At 36.1% G+C, this 27,076-nt stretch overlaps 2 protein-coding genes across 2 annotated transcripts; both read right to left on the bottom strand.

Moving 5' to 3' along the window:
• Positions 1 to 2,376: 2,376 nt before the first annotated feature.
• On the bottom strand, positions 2,377 to 15,934 carry LOC107817500 (SUN domain-containing protein 5). The gene is made up of 4 exons (XM_075246241.1): positions 15,601 to 15,934; positions 13,411 to 14,750; positions 13,238 to 13,323; positions 2,377 to 2,745 (listed from the first exon to the last, which is right to left on the bottom strand). Exons 1-4 carry the CDS (start codon positions 15,758 to 15,760, stop codon positions 2,538 to 2,540), a joined length of 1,794 nt encoding a protein of 597 aa, XP_075102342.1. The 5' UTR covers positions 15,761 to 15,934; the 3' UTR covers positions 2,377 to 2,537.
• A 1,206-nt stretch (positions 15,935 to 17,140) lies between these two features.
• LOC107817499 (putative inactive ATP-dependent zinc metalloprotease FTSHI 1, chloroplastic) lies at positions 17,141 to 25,440 on the bottom strand. The gene is made up of 15 exons (XM_016643345.2): positions 24,534 to 25,440; positions 24,354 to 24,438; positions 21,653 to 22,087; positions 21,515 to 21,568; positions 21,347 to 21,412; positions 21,141 to 21,236; positions 20,930 to 21,058; positions 20,799 to 20,851; positions 20,273 to 20,468; positions 19,522 to 19,636; positions 19,165 to 19,439; positions 18,441 to 18,524; positions 18,237 to 18,349; positions 17,912 to 18,161; positions 17,141 to 17,670 (listed from the first exon to the last, which is right to left on the bottom strand). The coding sequence occupies exons 1-15, from the start codon at positions 25,262 to 25,264 to the stop codon at positions 17,494 to 17,496; spliced, it is 2,859 nt and encodes a 952-aa protein (XP_016498831.1). The 5' UTR covers positions 25,265 to 25,440; the 3' UTR covers positions 17,141 to 17,493.
• Between the last annotated feature and the right edge of the window lie 1,636 nt (positions 25,441 to 27,076).

Below are 27,076 nucleotides of genomic sequence, written 5' to 3'. Positions count from 1 at the left end.
CGTATCATTAAATTTATCGTCCTTATTTTTAAATAATTTTATTTTTTTTTATCCTATTTTTCTTATATAATAATTATTTTTTCTTTATAATATTAAAAGTTTATTTTTTTACATTATTAGTACATGACATTATATCTAAATAATATATATGTCAAAATAACACAATAAAATAGTATACAATATTATACGGTACATTATGAAACGATATATAATAGCCGCTCAAACAAGTTGTTACTTGTTAAAGCTACAAGGATTAACAAACGGGTATATATGAGTATTTCACCCAACTTAATTAGTATTCATAATGCTCTCTAACAAAACCAACCCCATACTCAAAGCTCAAACCTGAGTAATTCTATACTCAAAACTTAAACCCGATACCTTTTGATCAACTACGAAAGAATATTTAACATTTCGACATAATCTTTGTTGATCTATATCTAATTGGCTCGTAAAGGTTAAAGAATCGAAATCGACATTTATAGCGAAAATGAAGTGCTTTGATTGTTATACTTCAAATTGTGTCAGCGTATAGTGACATGATACCATCCTTATACCTTCTTACACCTCATACCAAACGACCCCTAAGAGTACTACACATTTCTAAATGTTAGAGTAGTTCAAATTACAATATGTTATTTAAGCGTTACATAATAATATTTAAAAAAAATTAGATTAATAATATATACTATATTAAAAATACGAAGGCCCTTAGCGAAATGTCGTTCGCCTTTTTTACCCTTTGAATATTAATTTCAAACTAGACAAAATAATCATTCTATTTTCTATTTTGAAATTTGAAATTAATTAAAGTTTTGCTAATTAAGTCTTTTGTTATTCGAATTATATAGGAAGTCCTAATATTTAGTGCTATCTATTAACATTTTACTTTATAAAATTCTTCCCTTTTAAAATTTATTACTTGGAATTCAAAATAAGTTAAATAATAATTCTAAACTAACTATTTGAACAGGCTTTGACTAAATATTCTCTTACCAAATTCAAGAAAATTTTCACTCTCTTCTTTACATGCCGTTCAATTTGATAAGGACTAAAATATTATGAAAACAAATTTAAACTAAAGAATTTATTTAATAATCACTTAATCCGTAAAAGAAAGATGTAGCATTACTCTACAACAGAAAGGAGCACATTTTTCTCTATAAGAGTATGAATATTCACGTTCATTTTTTCTTAATATAATATTTTCTTTATTATATTTGTATTAAACTAAGTAACATGTTGTGTCATTTATTAAATGCTAACAATGGTTATAATATTTTCAATTTCTTAGTTGTTAAACAAAGCTAAATAAAGATATTATCACTGTTGGAAGGTGCATATACTGAAATTGGCGTTTTCAACTATTCTCTTACTTACATATTCAATTCGAACTAAGAAATATAATTTAAGAGAAAACTTTTAACACTTTGATAGGAATGTTTATTGTAAAATCTAATAATAATTACGTCTAATTAAATATAAATATTAGATTTACTATAAAAGTTGCTTCTCTAGAAAGTAAGTGCTTTTGATATTTTTAGGACTTGAATACCCATACCAAAAATTTAAGTTAGCCAAATTAGAACAATATTTATCATTTTCAAGAGCTTGTGCTTTTTAATATTTTATTTTATAACTCAATCATATAGTTTAATAATATTTGAATAATTTTTAAAATCTATCCTCACTTATTTAGAGTACACGCGCAATGCGCGTATCTTAACACTAGTATAATTGTTAAAATATCTCAAAGGTTGTATTTTCTTATATGAAGAGTTAGAATTATACTTGCCAGATCAATACAAAGCACGCCCGAAAAAGAGCAAAAAAGAATATAACCTCCAATACAATAAACAGAACAAAACCATATCGAGATCCTTCGGTATGATGTCCTTCAAGTGTTAGGAGGTAATTTTAATACAGTGCAAGATGCCAAATGATGTCTAAGACTAGGTTAGCTGACAGCATGGTAAATGTTCAGTTGGAGGTCCAAGCAAAATATGGTTTTTTAGATATCGTGTTATTGGCAATATAGTGAAAATGTTAGGCCAAAAATTAAGTGATGCGCTCTTGCCACTAGATGAAATCCTCAAGAGCCACCCCTCCTAGTAATTCCCCCCAAGAAAAACAGTATTCCAATTAGAAAATGTTGAGAAAGTAGAATCCTCCCAAGAATAAGGGAAACATGAAGAAACAAGATTAGTAAATACTAAGGCAGCTCGGTCCCCGAAGCATTCCGCGTTTATGTAGGGTCCGGAAAAGGGCCGCACCCCAAAGGATGTGATGTAAGCAACCTACCATGATGCAAGCATCAGTGACTGATTCTACGGCTCGAACCCGTGACCTACAGGTCACAGAGAAACAACTTTACCGTTGCTCCCAAAATAGTAAATATTAGTGCATCATTAAGTACAACAGTCCATGATCTCCAAAGGCAAAAGTTCTATAAATGACTTCTTTTCAGTTAAGCTTTTCACTATGAGTGAACAAGTTTCTACAAGTATAAGATCATCTAGCAAAGAGGTTAGTATATATTAGCTATATAGCAATGTGACAAGAGCAGTTAGGCTGCTGCTAACAAGAATCAACGTCCAACCTCGGCCTGTCTGAAATGCTGTTTGGAATCTCTCTGAAACTAACTTAAGAATTGCAATACATGCAAAAGATAAGCTTATTGAAAACACAGCCAACTCTTTCTTTTCCAAACTCTCTTGGTCATTCACAACCTTTTCGACGTCTAATCTGCAAAAAAGTGCAAAACAAAACAGGAAAGAAAAATCATGTCAGACTCGATAACAATCTTCTCAGTTTGAAACAAAAGCACACTACATCCACTAGGAAGTTTTATCATCCATTTCAATTTTCAATTCAGTGTTACCAACTAGAGTAGCGCATGCAAACTTATCATCAATCTCTCACATGTAAACCGAACTGGCTGCAAACCTATTTCAGAATTTAAATTTGAAAGACGAAGTTCTATTGCCACATTTGCTCAGAGACCCAAGCTGGTATCCTCAGTAGTCAGTACCCAGGTCCTTGTTTCAGCATTCTAACTCTAACTTCTCAGCATCTTCAGTATATCGCTGAATCGGCAACAAGATATTAGGGGAACCTAAAGAACCGTATTGAAGTGAGTTTTATCATTAAAATTACACTTTTTAGAGATACCTACAAGTCATTTGCCCTCATAGGGTCCAGAAAGTGTCATGAGTTTTGGTCCTTGTAAACAAGCAACATCAACAAGATTCCGACTCAAATCGGGTATGATGCAGAAACATGTAATGTTTCACAATTTCTTACTCTATCATTTATTTTCTGTTAGATTTTACAAGAGGATCTTTCCCAGTCACCTTCTTGTTCCATCACTAGTTAGGAAGAATCAAAATAAGGAGATGAACTTTTTCTACAAACAATATTTTAGCTTCTTAATCAGTTATTCTGTGCTTTACACAAAAAATTGCTCATTCCTCAATGGTTTCTCAAAATCATTTGCCAGCACATGTAGAGAAAACAGCACCAAGAATAGCAATGTAAATGAAGCTTAGTTCATATCCCCCCTAGTTAAACTCAGATGCCCTTATGATCCAATAATAAGTAATTAGCAGGGCAATGCATTGCCTGTGATACACCCAACTCAAACAGAATTATTTAGTGAAAGTAATTGACCACCAAATTTCTCATGGTATTTAAATCTTTCTTTTCTTTTTGGTGTTGTAAAAGATTTTCCATAAGAAACTACTCTAGCATCAAAAGCACCTGTCATGGATGTTTGACATGGATGTTTATCTGGTGCATATCGACACACTTTTTAATGGATCACAGATCACACTGACTTGTAGCAGAGACAAAACAACAACGACAACAAACCTAGTTTACTCCCACAAGTGGGGTCTGGGGAGGGTAGTGTGTACACAGACCTTACTCCTACGTGGTAAAGGTAAAGAGGTTGTCTCCGATAGACCCTAGGGTCAAGAGAAGGTGAATTAGCCGTAGCAGAGACAAAATGAACAGATTAAATTGTCACTTGGCCTGTTGAAATGCCACATTTTCTTATGGGTTACAAATCTCTCACTTATAGCACAGACAAAATAAAGAGACATTGAATTGTCACTTGTCCATGTAATGCAATTTGACTGATTCAGTGCATCAAAACTGAATCACTACAAAATGGCCTCATTCATAGAGACTTTTGTTAACTCAAACCAATTCTTCAAACTCCCTACGACTCAGAATAAATAAGATAGTAAAGAAGATTATTCAGTTCGATGATACATTTCAATTAGGTCCTGAATAGACATGCTATATGAATTATGTACGAGTAGAATAAGCAATAAAAAATTATCAGCCTGATGGAAAGATATATTTAACAATCTATCCAAGCACCTTTTCGGATCAACTGATTTGAAATTCATACCCTTGCAGGAATACATCATTGTGCATGCATAACTAATGCAATGTTGTGACTCACATGAAAGCTTCCCAAGGCCATAACCATTTTGAATGAATTTCAGCTTCTCACAATTTTTGTTGTCATATGAACTCGACTCAAGGAATAACTAGAATACATGAAATGCTATATGCACGAGTAGAATAAGCAAGAAAAACTATATCAGTCTGAGGAAAGAATATTCAACAATCTATCCAAGCTCCTTCTGGATTCAATGTATTGAAGTCCATTTATTCACAGAGAAATATATCATTGTGCATGCATAAACTCTAATAGTCGCTCTCATGGTTAACATCAAAGCTTTCAGTAACCATTTCAATGGATTTCAGCTTTTCTCTATTGTAGTGTCAATATGAAATCCATTTGGTTTGGTTTGTAATATGTGGCTCACTACCTTCAAGTCCATATATAAACAATGGAATTTGCTAGGTTAAAATTTTCACACCCTTGGGAGTATTTGAAATTAGCCGATCCAAATTGAAGCTTACTTCTTTTACATATGACACATAATGAAATAACACTATAACAGAACAAACATTTAGCAACTAGCCCAAAGAGGGGTATTAGGTGTTAGTTTATAGATATGTATAGTGTAATCTTGTCCCACATTGGAAGAGGAGTAATATCTCCTTGTAGTGTATAGCTATAAATAGGGACCTCTTGTATTGTATTTATCATCCAATATCAATAACATATTTTCTCCCGTGCTTTCTCACATGGTATCAGAGCATTAGTGAGAAAAGAGCATTGTGCGTCATTCCAGCGTTAACCGGGAAGAAAAAACTTAGTCATCGTGTAATTTTTCCGGTGACCTAAGGCTTGTCTAAGTGAAAGTCACTTTCTGTCGATGTTGTGCTAAAACCAACATCACCACGAGGTAGATCACCCTCCAACTACCAACCCCTGAAATTTTATCCGGCAGAAAAGCCGTCACGCTCCTCCACGCACCGGTAACAACTTTTCCGGCGAGGGTTCCGGCCATTTTTTCGCGAAGCTTCTTCAGGACAGTGTGCTCTCCTCAAAATTCCGAGCCTACCCATCTAATTCAAATCAAATTCCGGCCACTTTTATATTTTCCGGCGTGAACAGTGACCTTTCTGGCCATTTTTTGAAAATATTTCTTCAGGACAGCTTGCTCGCAAAGGAATTTCGAGTCTATCCATCCTGGTTACAACAAATTCCGACAACTTTGGAATTTTCCGGCGAGCTACAGTGTTTCCGGCACAGAACAATGTTCTGTTTTCTGCTGTAAACAGTGTTTTTCAAGCTATTTCTTCAGTTTTCTCACAGGAGTTGCTTATTTCCACTATTTCAAATTAACCCTACTACTACAAATTGTAGCGACATGGGAACCGATGCTTTGAATAGTCGGATGGTTTCTTTAGCAGAGTATATTGAGTTCCTTCAGTATAAAGCATGTAAGCAGACATCTTCTGAGATAGCTTCTGTTGTTCAAACAGGTAATAGCGTGACTTGTTTCTCCCAATCTTCATCCTCTGAGTCTTGGGTCATTGATTCAGGTGCATCAGATCATATTTCTGGTAACAAATCTCTTTTCACTACTATTTCGTATTCTCAATCTCTTCCAAAAGTCACAATGGCCAATGGGTCTCAAACCATGGCAACTGCAATAGGTCAAGCAAGCCCACTTCCTTCCTTACCTTTAGATTCAGTCCTTTATTATTCCCAATAGTCCTTTTAATCTCATAGCTGTTAGTCGCTTAGCCAAATCACTTAAATGCGTTGTTTTATTTCTTGATGACCATGTTTTTATACAGGAACGCAGTACGGGGCGGATCATTGGTACCGGGCGTGAATCAAACGGACTTTATTACCTTATCCTTGCTAAATCATATGGACTCACATCTTGTCTTCCTTCTACAACTTGTCCTGTTACTGATTCACCAGATTTATTACATAAACGGTTGGGACATCCCAGTTTGTCAAAACTTCAAAAAATTGTATCTGGTTTATCTCACTTGTCAGCTCTAGAGTGTGAGTCATGTCAGCTCGATAAGCATACCCGCTCCCATTTCCTTCGGCGTCTTGATAATCGAGCAGAGTCACCTTTTACTTTAGTCCATTCAGATGTTTGGGGTCCTAGTCGGATCAGTTCCACCTTAAGATTCCGCTACTTTGTCAGTTTCATTGATGATTATTCCAGGTGCACTTGGATATTTTGATAAAAAATCGATCTGAGCTGTTTTCTATTTTCCAGACCTTCCACGCTGAAATTCAAAATCAATTTGGGGTTTCTATTCGCACATTTCATAGTGATAATGCCCGAGAGTATTTGTCTTCCCCATTTCAGCAGTTTATGAAATCTCATGGGATTATTCATCAAACATCTTGTCCGTACACATCTCAACAAAATGGGGTAGCTGAAAGAAAGAATAGACATCTTATTGAAACTGCTCGTACCCTACTCATACAATCTCATGCTCCATTGCGTTTTTGGGGATGCCGTTCTTACATCTTGCTATCTTATTAATCGTATGCCATCTTCAGCTATCCAGAACCAAGTTCCATTCTCTGTCATGTTTCCCCACTTATCTTTGTTCTCTCTTCCACCCCGTATCTTTGGAAGCACTTATTTTGTCCATAACCTTACTCCAGGAACAGATAAGTTAGCTCCTCGTGCTCTTAAGTGCGTATTTCTGGGTTTCTCGAGAACACAAAAGGGGTATCGATGCTACTCTCCTAACCTCCAGCGGTACCTTATGTCCGCTGATGTTACCTTCTTTGAAACCCAATCATACTTCACAGGTTCAGGTCATCACTTAGATATTTCTGAGGTACTACCAGTTTCATCTTTTGGAGATTCAGTCACTCCAGCTCCACTACCTACAACTCCAGTTGTAGCTCCACCACCTATAGCTCCAGTTGTAGCTCTACCACCTATAGCTCCAGTTCCACCACCTACAGCTCCGGTTGTAGCTCCACCACCTATAGCTCCAGTTCCACCACCTACAGCTCCGGTTGTAGCTCCACCACCTATAGCTCCAGTTCCTCCACATAATCCAGTTCAACCTTCTGCAGCTCCACCACTCTTGATTTATCATCGTCATCCACATCCAGCATCAGGCCCAGGTGATTCACGCCCCGCATCAGATTCTGCACCTACTGCGGACTTGTCTCCTATTAGTCAATCAATTGCACTCCGCAAAGGTGTACGATCCACACTTAATCCTAATCCCCACTATGTCGGTTTAAGTTATCATCGCCTGTCGTCACCACATTATGCTTTTATATCTTCTTTGTCCACTGTTTCTATCCCTAAGTCTACAGGTGAGGCACTATCTCATCCAGGATGGCGACATGCTATAATTGACGAGATGTCTGCTTTACATGCGAGTGACACTTGGGAGCTTGTTCCTCTTCCTGCAGGTAAGTCTACTGTTGGTTGTCGTTAGGTTTATGCAGTCAATGTCGGCCCGGATGGCCAGGTTGATCGGCTTAAGGCTCGTCTTGTTGCAAAAGGATATACTCAGATTTTTGGGCTTGATTATAGTGATACTTTCTCTCCCGTGGCTAAAGTAGCATCTGTTCGTCTCTTTTTGTCCATGGTTGTTGTACGTCATTGGCCTCTTTATCAGTTAGACATTAAGAATGCTTTTCTCCACGGCGATCTTGAGGAAGAAGTTTATATGGAGCGACCACCTGGTTTTGTTGCTCAGGGGGAGTTTAATGGTTGTGTGTGCAGATTGCGCAGGTCACTATATGGTTTGAAACAGTCCCCTCGAGCTTGGTTTGGTAAGTTCAGCACAATTATTCAGGAGTTCGGCATGACTCGTAGTGAGGCTGATCACTCTGTGTTTTATCGGCATTCTGCTCCTAATCTGTGTATTTATCTAGTGGTTTATGTTGATATTGTTATTACTGGTAATGATCAGGATGGTATTACTAATCTGAAGCAACATCTCTTTCAGCACTTCCAGACTAAGGATCTGGGCAGATTGAAGTATTTTCTAGGTATTGAGGTCGCTCAGTCTAGCTCAGGTATTGTTATTTCACAGCGGAAGTATGCCTTAGACATTCTTGAGAAGACTGGAATGATGGGTTGCAGACCTATTGACTCTCCTATGGATCCGACTGCTAAGCTTCTGCCTGGACAGGGGGAGCCTCTTAGAGACCCTACAAGATATAGGAGGTTGGTTGGCAAATTGAATTACCTCACAGTGACTAGACCTGACATTTCTTTTCCGGTGAGTGTTGTAAGTCAGTTTATGGATTCTCCCTGTGATAGTCACTGGGATGCAGTTGTTCGCATTCTTCGGTATATAAAGTCAGCTCCAGGCAAAGGATTACTATTCGAGGATCGAGGCCACAAGCAGATTGTTGGATACACAGATGCTGATTGGGCAGGATCACCTTTTGATAGACATTCTACGTTTGGATATTGTGTTCTAGTAGGAGGTAATTTGGTCTCGTGGAAGAGCAAGAAACAGAATGTAGTTGCTCGATCTAGCGCTGAAGCCGAATATCGGGCCATGGCTATGGCGACGTGTGAGTTAGTTTGGGTCAAGCAGTTGCTCAGGAAGTTAAAGTTCGGAGAAATCAGCAAAATGGAACTAGTGTGTGATAACCAAGCTGCTTTTCATATTGCGTCAAATCCGGTATTCCATGAGAGGACTAAACACATTGAGATCGACTGTCACTTTGTCAGAGAAAAAATACTTTCAGGAGATATTGTTACAAAGTTTGTAAAGTCGAATGATCAACTAGCAGATATTTTCACTAAGTCTCTTACTAGTTCTCGTATTAGTTACATGTGTAACAAGCTCGGTACATATGATGTGTATGCACCGGCTTGAGGGGAAGTGTTAGTTTATAGATATGTATAGTGTAATCTTGTCCCACATTGGAAGAGCAGTAATATCTCCTTGTAGTGTATAGCTATAAATAGGGACCTCTTGTATTGTATTTATCATCCAATATCAATAACATATTTTTTCCTGTGCTTTCTCACATTCACTTTCATTCTGATGCCATCAAAACGATTAAACCCAGGTAGTCAAAATGGAAAGCATACAACGCTTATAACTAGTTCAAAGTTCAAACAACCCGTTTCATTTCTAAGATAGGAGGCATATCCATAACCAAGCCCTCTCTCTTAGGCTGAAGCCTAAAACCCTCTTCAAGCACAATCCAAAATTACAGAGCTAAGATTTTCGAGGTCTAATGTGGTTTCAACTTTCAAGTATGTGTGGCACTTTGTCCTACATGACTTCCTTATTTCCCGTTGGTTCTCCCCCCCCCCCCCCCCCAAAAAAAAAAATCACCACCCGCCAATCAAACTAAATATTCTAAAGAGCTTGTCCAACAAGTACTGAAACAAGCAGCATGGTTTTCCTTCTCTCGGCTAGAGCTTTATATTCTAGTTATCAACCTTACATGTTTGTACTCATGTAAGATACAGTGTACGAGGAAGGGTGTAACAGACTACTATATTGCCTGTTGATTCATGATGAGTCACGACGCATATAATTTCTCGAAAAGTTTTACCTATCTTGAAATAAGGAATTGAAATCAACAAAAGTCGACGTATTTTCTAGAAAGTAGAATACTCTGGATCAACAAAGGCCAACGTCCTGGGTTGTCCTACATGAATTATTTTGAAATGAGAAAAGCCAAATACACCAATAGATCAACCTTTTTCTCCAAATGCATAATGTTGCGATGCATGAAAAAACAAATTAAACCCTCTGGTTGTATTTTGCTAGAAAAATATTAAAATACTCTTCAGAGAATAATTTTTTCCTATCTGTCACCCTCATTTTTTATTGGGAACAGGGTATAAATTATGCTCAGAAAGCTGCTTTCAGCTTTGTATTTTACAAAATTAAAAAAAGCTTTGGTTTTTCTTTTTTAAGGCCAGGAAACATAATCTAAAGCCGACCATTTACTCGGTGCAACATCAAGCTCCTACCTATCTTCTTAAACTTTTGAAATTCCTATAGCTCAGGGTTTCAAGTTCTTTTAGAACTTCTATATTCAGGTTGAAATACAGTGAATCTGCAGCTTCCGGTAACACAAACTTTAAGAAGAACGAAAAATGATAAACAGACGCACTTCACTCGGATAACAACAACAACAACAAATCCAATGTAATCCCAAAAGTGGGGTCTGGGGAGGGTAGTTTGTACGCGGACCTTACCCCTACCCTGTTGTAAGGCCCCGTAAAATTTTTCCTAAAAACCCGGATTCCGTGATGCCGAAGTAGGCATAGAGGTTAATAATAGTAGAAATTCTTCGCGGCGAGCTTGCTCGTCGCGGTTCGGACTTTTGGGATTGAACAGTGCGTTGGGGAGTTGAAGAAAATGTTGGGCAGAAGTAGGCATTTCTACGGCCTATTCTGCGACCGCAGAACCACTATGCGGACCGCAGAATGGTCGCAGAGTGGGTCAGTTTTCTGGGTCATTTTGATGTCAAATTTCGCGGCCATTATGCGACCGCATAACCACTTCGCGGGCCGCACTCTTGTCGCATATCCCGCTTTGGGATTTTTCAGAGGGAGGTTCTGCGGTGCATTATGCGACCGCAGAACAGGTCTGCGGGCCGCATAGTGACCGCAGACCTGGTCAGTTCCTTTCCAGTTTTGGCACCCAAATTTCGCGGTCATTTCGCTGACCGCATAATTATTATGCGGTCGCATATGCGACCGCAGAACCTATTCCGAAGCTTCATTTTTGGGGTTTTTAAACCCGACCCTATTCCGTTAAAACACCTACCTTGGTCCATTTTGAACTTATTTTCTGATATTTTTAGAGTGAGAGAGAGGGTCCTAGAGGGAGAAAGTGATCTTCATCAAATTTCTCTTCAATTCTCACTTAAAACCTTGAAGATTATCAAGAGAGGCACCTAGATCTTCTTCCTAAGAGGTAAGATTCTATCACCCCAAACTCTTAATTTCAAAATGTAACTAGAATGGACCATTAGTAAGGTAATTCACGGGGATGGGAGTGCTTACCTTGTATGCATGTGTTCCTAAGGTATGTGGGGAGGTTGTGAGTTAAAGATAGAAAAGAATGGGGTGTGGGTTGGTGGAGTCTTTCATAAAAAGGGCCATGAAACCTTAATACACACATAGTGTTTGATAGAATGCTCAAGTGAGCTAGAATTATGATCGTTTTCCTAATTTTGGGTTCAATTTTGCTATATTGCTAAAATAGATTGAAGTTGCTAATATTCCGGAACATCTTAGAGTTTTAAGAGGCTCAATTGAGGTATGTTGGCTAAACCCCTTCTTCTTAGAATTGAATCTCACGGTATTCATGCAATCGACGTAAGTCCCAAATTGAACGTCTTAGAAATTGCTATCCCGAATGTGCTTGCTTTGCAAATATATGTGTAATAAGTATTCCCATGCTTTCATCATGTTATCTCGTCATCTGAGGAAATGTTCAAGACTTAGAATATGTACTAATATGCCTAGACTTCAAGTCAAATTCGATTAAAGACGGTTATGCCAAATTGTGTGAAAAGCCTCTATGTGCCTTGAATTCTAAATTGCTCACATGTGAAATCAAGAGTCTTGAATGAAAACCATGTTGTTACTGATGATAATAATGATGTGGAATTGTGGAAAAGAACTCGAATTATGAAATAAGGCCAAGTGCCAAGAACGACTTTATAATTTAAAGCCACTTGTGCCAATGTGCTGAAAAGATGGGAAAGAAATATGAAGTAAGATGATCGATTGAAATGGTTGATGTCTCGAATGAGATGGCTTAGCCGATCGGGCCGAGATCGGACTCCTAACACGGTGGTATTGTGAGTGAAATTATGAACATGGTTGATGTCTCGAATGAGATGGCTTAGCCGATCGGGCCAAGATTGGACTCCGTGTAATAACACGGTAGTATTGTGAATGAAATAGTGAATATGGTTGATGTCTCAAATGAGATGGCTTAGCCGGTCGGGCCGAGATCGGACTCCGTGTAAGAACACGGTGGTATTGTGGACTGTGGTATACTGGCATAAAACCATCCAACCTAATAACGTGGCAATTGACTTGAAAATCTAAGTGATCTTTCACTTGACGTTTTAGTGTTACTTACAGTTCATATTGCTTCTTGACTGTTTCCCTTGTGTTACTATTCATTTTATTGAAATGGTGTTTAGTTTTCATACTAGTACTATTCGACAGTACTAACGTCCCTTTTGCCGGGGCGCTGCATCTTTAAATGGATGCGGGTGGTTCCATAGCAGACAGTGTTGATCACAGATAGGTGCTGCATCATCTTCTCAGCGGACTCGGTGAGCCCCATTTCATTCTGGGGTCATGTAATATATCTTTTGTTTATATTGTTGTACTTTTTGAGGTATAGCCGAGGCCTTGTTGCCGACACCTTTTTTACACTCTTTTATATCTTTAGAGGCTCCGTAGACACCATGTGGGTTGTATATGGGTGCTAGAAAGGTCAAACGGATTATGTTGTATTTTGGATTTTTGTTCCACTAAATCACAAAATGTATGTATTCTGAAACTTAACAGGGAAGTAGCAAAATGAAATGGTTTAGTAATGTCTATATATATGGTCCTTCTACTGTTTAGCTAATAAAAAACATGCCTTTTCTTATCATAAGTGAGTTGGGTAGAAAGTGTCTAACAGGCTTGCTCGACCGGGCCCACTCGGTTGAGCGCCGGTCGCGCTCCCCGAGGTTGGGGCGTGACACTTGTGAAGGTAGAGAGGTTGTTTCCGCAATTCACTCGGATAATAAAACAAAATCAACTTACAGTACAAGGGTACAAGTTAGTTTAGGCAGTTAAATGGAATCCACTACCTTAGCATGCGATTTCCGTTGACCAATAAATCCAATTGAGCTGAGACAGAGGCTTTCCAAGATTCAAGATCACTATTTTCTTTCTCCTGCAATGAAAAAAGAGCTTGTTTTTTATGACAAAAATGTGTGCTTTAGTCTGCTCATTAGCAAACAACAAAGATAGTCATACAGACCATATTATCTTTCCATATCAGGAGATCTTTGATCTCCAATTTGCTTTTTTCTAAAAGTTCTGAAACTTGAGAAAGTTCTTTGTCTAGCTCAGGCAAAATGTCACCTTGCCTCTTGCTCAGCTCTTTAATGTACTGCTCCAGGACAGATAAATTCAACTCAAGCGCTCTCACCTTCTGCAACAGTATTTTTAGGACTGCATCCCCGTGAGTTCTTCCATTTGATTGCTTCCTACGTTTTGTTGTAAAATCAGGGGTAGTGGTTTCTTTCTTTGCTTCATCCAATTTAAAACTTTGCTCTACATCAAAACTTTCTACCCCTTTATTTGTCGGTTCAACCACATTTTGAACGACACCCTTTGTCTCATGGTAGTTAGAACCTGAATCTGGTATCATAGGCAGCATAGCAGTTTTATTAAAATTTTCCGTTTTATCAGCAGAAGGTTCGGGGGAACTTACAATAAGATCCTCAAGCATTTGCTCTATTGCATCAATACCATACACCTCGACAAAACTTATAGTGCAATAAAATTCAGAACCATAATGAGTGAGTAAATTCAGCTTCAAGTATCTAAGCCATTTTGGTTCGGGCAGCTTAAAACACTGAGCATGCTTGACATTTTCGGCAACAAAAGTCCCCAGCGGATTCCACGTCTCAGTTGGATATACCAAACTCCCAGATAACTCAAATTCTTTAAGCATAGATGAATAATGCTCGAAATTTGCAATTTTGACTGCATCAACTAGAGTTTCATCAGCAAGCTCAATAACAAAGAATTTCCCACCCACTGAACAAGGATTCCTGAGATACTTATCATGATCCTTGTTCAGCACGTTGTTTGCTCCTTTCGCTTCTTTATTGTGGGCCACCACTTTAGCACCCTTGGATGATGAGGCATAATTATAAGGCGTACCGTCAGGCTCAAGCCTATGGGTTATATTTACTAACTGACTTGTTGTGCTACCTCTCTTTCCTTGCTTTGTAATGTTTCTGAATTCTTCAAGATTCGGATAGGTCAAGTGAGTTCTTCCATTTAGTAGCCGATCTTCATTATGCCTGTTATGCTTTATTGGTGGCTGCATTTGGCATATTAACATATTGTAACCTAAAATAGTTGATACTACATCCTCCAATGCACTTGTTCTCTGAAGTGAATTCTCAGGGGTTGCATTGCTATCCTTAGGACTACAAGAATCATTAATCTTCACTGATATGTTGAGTTCCAATAGTACTTCAGATTTGCAGCTCTTCTCTCCACTTTCTAGAAGTGGTTGAGTGGAGTTGTGAAACTCTCTATCGTTAACAGAATTGGTTACAGTCTCAGCATAGGCGAGAGAATTCCCTGCATCAATTCCGTCGGAAAAATGTATAACTCGGAGAACTAATATATGAGCTATGAGAGACCCTTGCTCGCCTATTTCTCTTTATAACTACATTACTCTCCACATGCTAAACTAGTGAAATTGATTTTTGGGTGAGAGTTAAAGGACCAACAAACATGAAAAGCAAAAGAATTTTGAACGAACAACACCATAATCAGAGGAAAACAAAAGAATATTAGAAGCTACCAAAAGCTTCACAGGAAAATCTGAGTCTAAAAGGCAAAAAGCTTACTCATTCCAGGTGTCCACGCCAAATCAATAAATATGTAGCATGTGTCGTCTTTTTCTCTTTAACTTAAACCATGGTTAATAATATGTGTTTTCCAGCTGATTTTAAGGAAAAATCTAAGAAAAGATCAAAATTTTCAAACTTATTCACTCACCTTTTATACTCCATAAAAAATAGCAGCATCACCATATGTAAAAATGTGAAACAACAATAAACTTCAAATATTAGAAGAAATCACTTTAAAAATCATAGCTCTGTCTCATAATCAACAAAAAAAATTTAACAACCAAACCTAAGTCGATTCAGTTGTATCTAAGCTCCACCTAGAGTTAAATTAACTAAATTTGGTACAAACACTGTGTCCAAGTAATTGTAACATTTAATAGCACTGAGTTACAGTAAATGTAAATTTAAGAGTATTTAGTAACCATTAACCAAGAAACTAAAAACGGGGTCATTAGCAAATTAGCATACACATAAAAACCTATATATGGTTTTCTAATTAGCAATTTAGAATACAATTAAACAATCATTACAATAAACTATCATGTAAAAAACCCAAATGGGTAAACGAATTTTACCTGCATTTCCGTGAACAAACTCAGAATAAAAAGGGAGAAGAGCACAGAAAAATGAAAAGAAGAGCGGCAAAGACAGCTGACGGAAGCTATTTTTATTGGGTCTATAATGATCTTGTCTTGAAACTACATCGTTGTTTTCGACATTACGAAGTTTCTTCATTTCTCAATACTAAATTTCATCATTGTCCTAATTCTGTACAATTTTTTTTTTTTTTTTTACTTTTTTTTTGTGGGGGAATATGATGATTAGGAAAAAGGAGGAGGAAGATGAAAAAAAGGAATCTTGTCTTTGTGGAGATCAACCGCTTAACTTCCCCAACTAGCGGAAACTACTTTTTTCCTTTTTCTTTTGTTTTAATTAATGACATTGAGAATCTAATATAACCAGCGTGGCATCATTTGAATTTTGGACCCAATAAATAAATTGCGAGCCTAATCTGTCAAATGCTACTGAAATTAACCAATTTCTTCATTTTTCTATTTAAACTATTATCTAACTAATCTCATCGTATATATATTGTATGTATATTTTGTTTGGATTAGTATTTTTCTGAATCATAGAAATACTATATTAAAAATTGTGTTTGAGTACTAAAAGAAGAGTTTAAACACCTAAAATTGACGAATAAAATAATTGAGCACGTTAAAAAAATTGATTAAAATAATTTGTCCGTATCAATAATTTAATAATAACAACAAAAGCTTAAAAAATTATTTACACAATTGAGATGAAAGAGAATAAAAGCTCTAAAGGATATATTTCATGCATGTAATACAAAGAAATAATTTTTTAAAATAAAGGTATAATTACAATATACAGTATATATAGTTAAAAAAATGTGGTCAATTATTTTATTCAATCATTAGAAATGCCTGAAAACTATTTTTACCTTTTAATTTTATAAATTAGATTTGTTTATTCTATAGGTAAGTCCATAATATAAAGTTAAAAAAGAAAAAATTATAATTTTAAAAAATAAAGATTGATAACTTAGAAGGTAAAATAATATATGGTCATCGAAAGTTTAAGAAATCTCGTTGAGTGTTACTCCCTCTGGCTCACTTTAACTGATTTTTTTTTATGATCCATAATATTTGATTTTTTCAAATATCAAGAAATAATTAACTTCTTTTTTTCCAAAATTGCCTTTGGAGTAAAGAGTCTATGAGTGTTGTTATATTTTCAATGCACAAATTAAGGTTAATATGGTCAATTTTATTGTTAATTAATGTTAAAAGGTGAATTCTTTAATACGTGTGAAAATAGCTAAAAATCAAATAAAGTGGATCGGAAGAAGTATAGGAATAGTTAAGATAATTGAGTAGTAACGTACTCCTTTTCTGAACCATCCAAAAGGAATTTTTTTCAATGGTCACGAACTTCAAATTCCAAGTATATTAATTAACTCTTTAGTAAATGTATGAATTGCTTTATCACAAACAAAACTAATTACCATAACTTTTTAGCACTGGATTCGACATGCAGCAATTAATTGGATGAAGCTGATATGCAAAAATCTTCAAAAAACCATAGGTGAGATACTTGTTCAAACGCCTACTTCATAATTTACCAAAATTTCAAGTTACAATCTTACTTATTTTATGTACTTATTCTGCCTCTTCAGCAGTAAGAACAAGCAATGAGTACAAGAATCACAGAAGGAAAAAAGTTATAAACCAAATCAACAATTTTGACTAACTTCCTATTGCTATGGGGATACATACAGCAAACAAAACTGCATTTCTAAGCATTTCTCACTATTTGCTTTTCTTCTGAATATTCTCAACTCTGATATTTCTTGTTCTAAATGCACCTCAAAAATGAAGCAAAAACTAGCTTCAACTAGTGTAGAAAGCTCTTCCTTGCACTGGATTAAGTGAATCCGTTCTTTTTCATGAATTAAACAGACTGTACTCAACGGTATTATGCTGTTCTTGTTTTTCGTTCAAAAATGGAAGACTCCCCGGATCTCTCTCCTCCAGCAGTAGACTTGTGGGTGTATTTTGCGGATAGTGGCTCAGGATTAAGTCGATTTCATCTCCATTGATTTCTTTGTGATTCAGAAGAACCTATAGGATAAACATGCACATGAATCAATTATCTCAGCACCTTGTTTAACTAAACTATACAAAATAATTTGGACCTAAGTAACTTTTAATCAATACACTTGGTGGCACCTTTTTCTATAAGAAGCATTTTTAAACATAAAGTTTTTATTTAATTTCTTTTGACTTGGAAGTTTTTTTTTAAAGGTCTGCAAACTTCAATGATGGACCTACAGAGATACTCGTTCGACATGTCAAGAAGTACCTTCACTGTTTTGAGCAAAGCAGCATCGTGCTGCCTAAGCAGAGAGACGGTCTTCCCGTACATATCACGTATGAGCTCTTCTGTCTTCTTAGCAACATCATCATCCAAATCAAAGTTGGTAGGAGGCTCAATTAAGTCATAATCATCATATAGCGATCCTTCAAAGTCAAGCCGTGGGCCCACAAACCTCACTTTCTTTCTCCAGGGGGGTGGTTCTCCGTGTATGGCCATTGGATTTTCCATATTCCATCTGTTAAAAGGACGAAAGTCACAGCTCTAGCAAATACTGCAATACAAATATAATTACAACTAATGAAAAACGTACATTGTGATTATCTTACGAGCAAGCCAAGACGCATCAGCAAGGTAGTTTACAGATGCTCTTGAAGTATCACGTCCGTAAATGACTTCTTCAGCAGCTCTCCCTCCAAGAAATACCTTTCCGAAGATGTGCATAAGGCAACCATCAGTTTTGCATATTGGAATAAAGAGCAAGCACGAATCAGCATAATAACTTTAAAATTAGTACCTGAAGGCGGTGAAGCAACTGTGGTAGCCGCTCAAACATGTACGACTCATCATCAAGACGGTTGAACACAACTTGGGACAGGGTCTGCATTGCATCACTTCTAAATTTCAGTTATCAGAGGAAAGAACGAACATTTTTTAGATGAATTCTCTAGTAAAAATGTACACGAGACACTCAATACAAATTCAAGTTTGTTAACAAAATGGACCTCGGGTTTTACTCAATCACAAAAGCTAACCCAAGCAGTGAGCATCATCCAAGACCATAGAAGGAGACTTAGACCATATAAAGAGACTGAACTACAAACCATACACTTAACCGATGTGTGATCTAACACCCTCCAACACGCCCAGGACTGGACATCTGGAGTGTGATATAAAATATGGGTAGCCCAACACTGGTAAGGCCAAAATAGAGGAAGGACTGGCTCTAATACCATGTTAAGACGATAACCATGGACCTAAGTCTACCCCCAAAAACTAGCTCAAGTGGTGAGGATTGTCCATTACAGTCCATGCACTTAAATCGATACAGGATTCTAACAAAGCCGTATCCTAGGAATATAGAACTCAATGAGCTAATATAGAATGCAGGCAAGATATACATGAAATATCATTTTGGTTACAGTGTCAGGAACAAGAAAGAGAAAAGGTATAATACAAGAAAAGGCAAGGTGAAAAAAAGTTGATATTCAAAGACGGAGCAACTAGAGAATAAACCAAACCTGGCCACGTGGATTGATAGATATTCTGTCACAGCGCTCAACGTTTGCATTCTCATAATGCCTTAAAAGGTGAGAAGTCAATGCAGTCCCCACTTCAGTAACAGCTCGACGACACTGTCCCTGATGACCCAACTCAACCCCAACCCGCTTAGGTCCTACCGTAAGTCGGTCAACTGCATCATCCATATCTGAATGAAGAATTGAATTATGCCCTCTCCTGACTGCTACCAGAGCAGCCTCCTGGAGAAGCTGAGCTAGCTTTGCACCTGACCATCCTGAAATGCAAGACCACCATTTAAGAAAGACTATGGCTTGAAGATGATCTCTTACGAACTAAAAGGAATAAAAGTTGAATACCAGGTAAATTTTGGGCATAACTAGCCAAATCAACAGTATCTGATAATTTAACTTTGCGTGCATGTACTTTCAAAATGTCCAATCTTCCTTTTGCATTGGGAGGCCGAATTCTTATCTGAAAGAAAGATATGTAAAATAAAGAAGTGAGGAATAAAGACCAAATAGAGAGTGTAAAGAAAATGGACGATTTTTAACTGACTCATAATCTCTTATAAGCTGTTGTAACTTGTGATGCTAATATTTTGTTCAGGGTGCTTATCCCTTATAGAATCTACAGAGTATAATTGGTGTCCAACATAATAACAGCATTTGACAAGTTGCCTGAAACGAAGAATGATTCCTACTTTGCAAGTCAAACAATATTTCGCCCTTAAACGACTATTAAGATTCAAAAGCCCAAACATGGTGGCCCCCTCCAAGGACTTTGTAAGGAAATTTGCAGTACGCTAGGCATCACATAGAAGAAAATAATCACATTCTGTATTCCAGTTTGATATGGCATCATAACACTTCAATCTTCTTTTTTTTTTTTGGTTTGATTAGTTTTTATCATACTCCTTCTTATCCAGCATATGGAAACATCTATAAAGGAAGTCGAGAAATTATGAATAGAAGCCTACTATAAATATGGAAAAAGTTGTCTGCCTCCCCACAACCAATATAAGTGCACACACAGAGAACCACATATAGAGTGATTCAAGACATGAGGAGCTGAGACCATAAAGAATCTAATTCAATAGGAGATACAAACCTTGCGATCAAATCTACCAGGACGAAGAAGAGCGGGATCTAATAAATCCCTTCGATTTGTGGCTCCCAAGAATATAACGCCTTTACCAGTATCAAATCCATCAAGTTCGATCAATAACTGGTTCAGAGTAGTTTCCCTTTCTTGAGTTGCCGCATTATAGAGGTGGTCAGTTGATTCACTAAATATTCCTTGACGCCTGTTTATTAGAATACTATTTTCAGAAACTATAACCGCTGCACATGTATACAGGTCTTTTAAGAACAACAATGACTATCTCTTCAAAAAAAGAATATCTAGACAGCCACAGAACAGATTAGCATTGTCCATAACATGAAATTAATATATTCAGGTTCAAAAGTCCAATTTTAATAGTTCTACCACTAGCTAAAAAGGGGCTACGATAGGAGAAACACCCAGATGCTCAGCTCCAGAATATCCATGGGATGAGCATACCATGGTTTATAATATGCAAAATCAGTAAAAGCTACACACATGCACCATTATTCATTTAGACAAACATCCATACCTTGTTGCGAGTGCATCGATTTCGTCGATGAAGATAACTGACGGTCTATTCACCTGTGACAAGAATCAGGGCTTTCTTCAAAACATAAAAAGGGAAAATCACATGGTTCATTGACTACGTATTATGCTCACCTTGGCTCTCTTGAACAAATCTCTAATACGAGCAGAACCAACACCAACTAGAACTTCCACAAATTCAGAACCAGCCATTTGATAAAATGGAACACCAGCTTCACCTGCTATTGCTTTGGCAACCAGGGTCTGCGAAAAGCATCATATAGGATTTTAGTAAAGACTCTTTGTTTCTGAATGTCCGTCTAAGTTTTGAATTGGAACAACGAACCTTGCCACATCCGGGAGGTCCCTCCAGAAGTACTCCATGGGGCGGCTTGATCCCCATTTTATCAAATAGTTCAGGATTCTTCAAGTATCTTACCAACTAGCCAGCACAAATTGGCAGGAATTAGAAGCATTTTAATCTAAAGACTGGCTGAACGGAAAAGAATAATAGAACAAGGAAGCATTATCCGCGGTGTAAAACGATGTTACCTCTTGAAGTTCTTCAACTGCTTCCTCAATCCCAGCTACATCACTAAATGTGACTCCAGTTGAACCCTGAACAGAAACTTCTTACTTAGAGACACAATATTGGTCATAATCTACAAAGAGAAGTTGTGAGTGTCCGTGATCAGAGCGAGTTAGAAATTGGAAACTCACATCAACACGTGCTTGTGGCTTAGACTGAGAGAATTCTATGCCTTGCCATATATCCTGAATGAAGCACATAACATCTTTAATTTTGCAAGAAGCAAGTATTAATGAACTGCTAATTCTAGGATAGGGAGTATTACTCACCCACTTTCTGAAGTTCTTAGGTCTTCGTGAAAGAGTGAACCGGACAAGAAGAACCATAGTTAAAAAAACAAGCATGATTGGTTTCAGCATCTCAATACTGGCAGAGACACCACCAAAAGTGTACACTTCATACAACTTTGAGAAAATTCCTCCATCAGTAAAAGCATCAACAACCTTATCCCAAACTCTTTCTAAGATACCAAAGATGAGACCAAAGAACAGCTTAAGAAATGGTTTGGCCACAGGCCACATGACATACACGGCCACAGCAAAGACAAAGCTTGTCACAGCAAACACAGCCGAAGCCAGGAATGTACCCACAATCACCGCAGCAGCAATCATTACAGCAGTCAGCATTCCAAGTTCTACCACTACTCTGCTTGATATCTTCGATGCAGCTGGATTAGGATACTCTGGTAATTTTCCCACCCAAGACTGCAATAGGATAACTCTGTAAGAGGCAAAGGAGAAAGAAAGAAAGGTTTTTCCAACGTTCTTGAAAAGTCAAAGAGTTTCCACCATGTTCTCGGGTAAGACACATCTTTATCCTACCAAACTTAGGTTCTACGGTCTTGTCAATAGATTGGATTAAAAGCACCTACTCCTTCAAGCTACTATAAGGTCAATCTTAAGGGAAAAAAAGAAGAGATGAAACACCCTTACGCTAAGGGATTTGAGAATTTTTTCAGATATTTTAGTTACTATTTTCCCTTGTGATATAGACAGTCACCAACAAAAAAAGATGTTGATTTGTCTGACAATTTTGGAAATATGATCTTAAAGAAATGGGGGATTTGCTATACTGCAATTGTATTCCTCTTTCCAAGCATCATATATATGTAATTTTTTATAAGGTCTTTCCAAGCATCATATAATTAAATTCAAAGACTATTTTGTATATAGGCTGTCACTTGGCGTTTAGATGCTGCTATCACTTCCGCAAAAAATCTCACCCCAACTATATCCTATTGCAAAAGAAAAAGAAAAGAAGCTCATCCAAATGGACTGCACGTAAATGAATCAACTGTCTAAGTTACACTCATTTGTTGCTCACTTTTTTTAAAACTAAAAGTCGTGATTTCTTCAAATTTTAGCATCTTCCCCTAATCCTACAAGTTTTCAAGTGCATTATACGGTCTCTGCCATATGGGTCCAAAGAGTTACTTAAATATATAATGAATTTATTCTACCCACAACGGCTAAGAGTTAAAGATAAATATAATCCTCCAAACTATCAATATTAACCACAATGTGCAGTAACAAATATTAGCAGCCAATATGCTTTTGTCTATAACAACAACAATAACATACACAATGTAATCCTACAAGTGGGGTCTGGGGAGGTAATGTGTACGCAAACCATACCCCTAACTAGGGGTGTTCATAAAAAACCGAACCAAACTGAAAACCAAACCAAACTAATACTTTTTAGGTTTGGTTTGGTTTTGGTTTTGAATTTTAAAAACCGATCAAATTTGGTTTGGTTTTGGTTTTAATCAAAAAATAACCGAAAAAACCGAACCAAACCGACTATAAAAGTAGCTATTTAAATTTATTATTACACCTATATATATGTATATTTTTATATAAAATATATATTTTTATATAAAGTTTCTAACCTTTTATGGTACATACTAGTCATTTATATTTTAGTCTAGTTCTTTGCTATTATAATAATCTAATTCTTTGCCTTTACATTCTAGTTTGATTGGTAGTTTTCTTTTGCTAAGTACAAGAATTTATTCGATTTTTAATTGACTACTTTAATTATTCATCACTATTTGATTCAATTATCATCAATATATCTTGGTAAATGATAGATTTCTCAAAGAGCAATTGATTTGATAGTGTTACGTTGAAAATATAGTCGTCGGAATATGCGTTTGGTAGTGTATGTCTCATATTTAAGAAAAAAACCGATGAATAACCGACAAAATCGAAAAACCGACAAAAACCAAATCAAACCGAATCGATAAAAAACCGACTTAATTGGTTTGGTTTGGTTTGGTTCCAATATTTAAAAAACCGACTTACTTGGTTTGGTTTCTTTTTCGGGAAAAACCGACCCAAACCGAACCATGAACACCCATAACCCTAACCTTGTGAAGGTGGAGAGGATCTTTCCTATAGACCTAGTCAATAGCTACATCTGTATTTGAGTTTTAAATACACTTATACTTCAATTATATTGTTATTTTCTCATCGCAGCTTCTACTTGTCTGCTTATATGTCTTTTTGTCGAATTCAAATATTGCTTAATGTGTTTCTTAGAACTCTGCACAACAAGGCATTTTTTTTTTTGCAAGTAAATGGCACAACAATGTATATAAGCTTGAGTATAGACCCATAAGCCACTTGCACAAAACAGATAATCTGAATTTAGTAAACATTTAATCGAAGAAAGTAAAGGCAAATTCCATAAAACTTTCACAGGAATTTCCTGTCAGGAGATGGTAACTCCAGTGAATCAAGACATAATGTGAAACAATAATTAAGTTTTCATCTACAACAACAATTATGTATTTGGTTGACGACGACAGAAACCTCTACGTTGTTGCAAAGAGGCATGCCAATCAAATAACAATGACTGTCTGCTTAAGCTGTATGTTTAAGTTCTTTTAAATTCTCTTTCCACCAGACAATGAAGCTTGAAGCTATAGTCACTATGCATTCTTAAAAAATGCCGAAATAAGTGAATTACCATCATTTGCTTCTCGACTTCATATCTTGGCCCCGTGTACTCCTCTAGTAAACCCTGAGCTTGATTTTGATCCAGCTTCATTGCCCTGATTGATATCAGTAACACTAGAGAATGACCAACACACAAAAATAAAAATCTACGATACAAAGTAAAAGAAATTAACCAGTTTATTACACTAACCATTTAGTTCTCTGCAAGCTCTTTTCTCCTGGTATATCCTTCAACTCAACAACAAAATCTCTAAATCCAAATCCCAAAGAAGCTCCAGTATCTTCTTTAAAAGTCAACAGCTTTATCTTATCAAATTTCATGTACTTTTGAAAATCCTCCAACTTCATCTTAGGCAAATCCTCAACATTGTTTTCGAACTCCTCTTCTTCAGATAAATTAGCACCAAAAATTTGCTCAGGGACATATAACTTCCCCTTATACTCCCTCAAAATGTCCTTCAAATACACATTCTCTGAATTTACTAAACTACCCTCGTCACTTCCATTCTTCACTAATCCTTTAAAATTCAACCTTTTTAGTATCTCCATAATGCCACCATTCAAACCCTTCTTACCCAAATCCTCTTTTTCCTTGAGGGTATAAAGTTTATTCCCAATTTTGTATTTGGGTTCCACTTGGCTAGGGTTTTCTTTCAAAACCCTAGTCACAAAATCCTCATTATTGCTTCCTTCCCCCTCATTCTTGGACTTCCATTTTCCAAGAACTGCACATGGGCAATGATAAAAATGTGATCTTCTTCTGAAATTCCTATGAAAAGTGGAATTTTTGAAACTTTTTTGATGTGGGAATTTGATTATGAATGAACTCTGCAGTTGAATGTTGGGGTTTGGATGAGTGAAACTTGCTGATATACAATTGTTAGCTGTAGAAAAAGACATTCTTACTGAACTAAGACTCATTTAGCTGTTGAGAAGCATTTTACTGAACAAAAATTTGGAGATTTGTTAGCTCTGTAAATTTGTTCTTGGAGTGTACGAGGAGCTACACAAGGGAGAACTAGAAGATGGAGTTTTTCTATCTGAATCCGAATTATCAAAACGGGTGCTCTGATGACCCGTATCTGCATTTAGTCGTTTATGGGTTTAAACACTTTATACCCTATGTTACATGGAAGGAGTGTTTTTCGCTAAATTCATCGAGGAATGTTTTGGTTGCTTTTGGCGGATTACTTACTTCTAGGTTGGATCGACGGATGAGACTTATCACACATGAATAGTGATAAATTCTAACATCAATCGTTTACGAGTGAGTAATTTTTTAGCGTATCTCACATGCAATGATGCATCTCTACTAAGGACTCGTAAATTTAAGATTGTAATTATAAAAAAATAAAAATTAACTTGAGAGGATGTTGATGTGTCACTTTTTCATTCTTGTTGACAATATTAGATTGTTATATCAAAAATAGTATTTTAACATCAGTAACAAATTAAACCATATATGGATCGATATAAGAAATTTTCTTTTAAGTATTGTACAATGGATCTTGCTTGTATTAAACATAATACATTTTGGATATATTTAAAGGTCAAAAAATCTTCTATCCTTTATATTGCAGTTTACACAGATAAGTTCAAGGGTATACCCTGTTCTTTTTGTGTTATTGTCAAGAATCAAGATATATTTAAAGCTATCACATGTTTTTTGTGTCCTTACTTTTATTGAGTAAAAAGTTGCACGTTTACTCCTGAAAAGTGAAAAATATTAGTAGTACTAACATTGGTAATTTCATTGGTGGCAGGTTTGAAAAAAGTTTCAGTTTTTTCATCTAACAATGGGAAATGAGTTTCCATTATTTTCAACAGCAAATGGTCCTCAAGAAGGTTCCAACTATGATGAAATTATCATGCAGCATAGTTTGCAGTTCTCTGATAGTTTAAAGGTAGAGACTTTAATTTCTCCATTGCTATTTCTATGCTTTCATCCGATAAGATATGAATTTTGACATCTCCCATATACGCGCTGACAATACATAAATTTTACATTATCTGTGCAATTTTACTGATTATAGTAAGTTCTCATTCTATTGTGGATCTAGGTTACTTATATTAGTCTATACGAAGAATTACCTATTATTGTAGGTCAATTTTAGGTGATCTTGTATAATGTCAATGTATAAAACTTAAACTCTTTGTTTTTTGGCGATTAGGACTTGAAGAATTTAAGGAAGCAGTTGTACTCAGGGCATCTCCAACCTTAACCCCCATTTTGGTCCCCAACAACTTACTCCAACTATTCCCCCATTTTCCCCCCAAAGAGAATATTTTTTTTATATTCTTCTTTCTCTTCTATATTATATTATTATCTTTCATTTTAATTTTATTTTTTAATTTCCATTGAACAAATTCCATCTTTTATTTTCATTAATTTGTAATTTCCATTAAAACAATTCCATAAAATTTTAAATAATATAATTTATAAGCAATTATAATAATTTTGGTGTACCTGAAAACGACATGTCTCGCTACTAAATTATTATGTTATTTAACATATTTTCAATTTTAATGTATTTTCAATTTTAATTTATTTCTAATTTTAATGTATTCTAATTTAATGTATTTTTAGTTTTAATGTATTTTCATTTTTAATGCAGTTTCAATTTTAGCAACATCAAATATTTTATATTTGCATCTTTCATTTTTTGTGATGGTTATATCTTTTTCATACAATTATAACTCATAATAAAATTAACTACCAATTTTACATAAAAA

The sequence above is a fragment of the Nicotiana tabacum genome, chromosome 23, assembly GCF_000715075.1.
Source record: "Nicotiana tabacum cultivar K326 chromosome 23, ASM71507v2, whole genome shotgun sequence".
NCBI classification, from domain to species: Eukaryota; Viridiplantae; Streptophyta; class Magnoliopsida; order Solanales; family Solanaceae; genus Nicotiana; species Nicotiana tabacum.
Note: the sequence above shows the minus strand (reverse complement) of the source record. Positions and strands in the feature narration are given on the sequence as shown.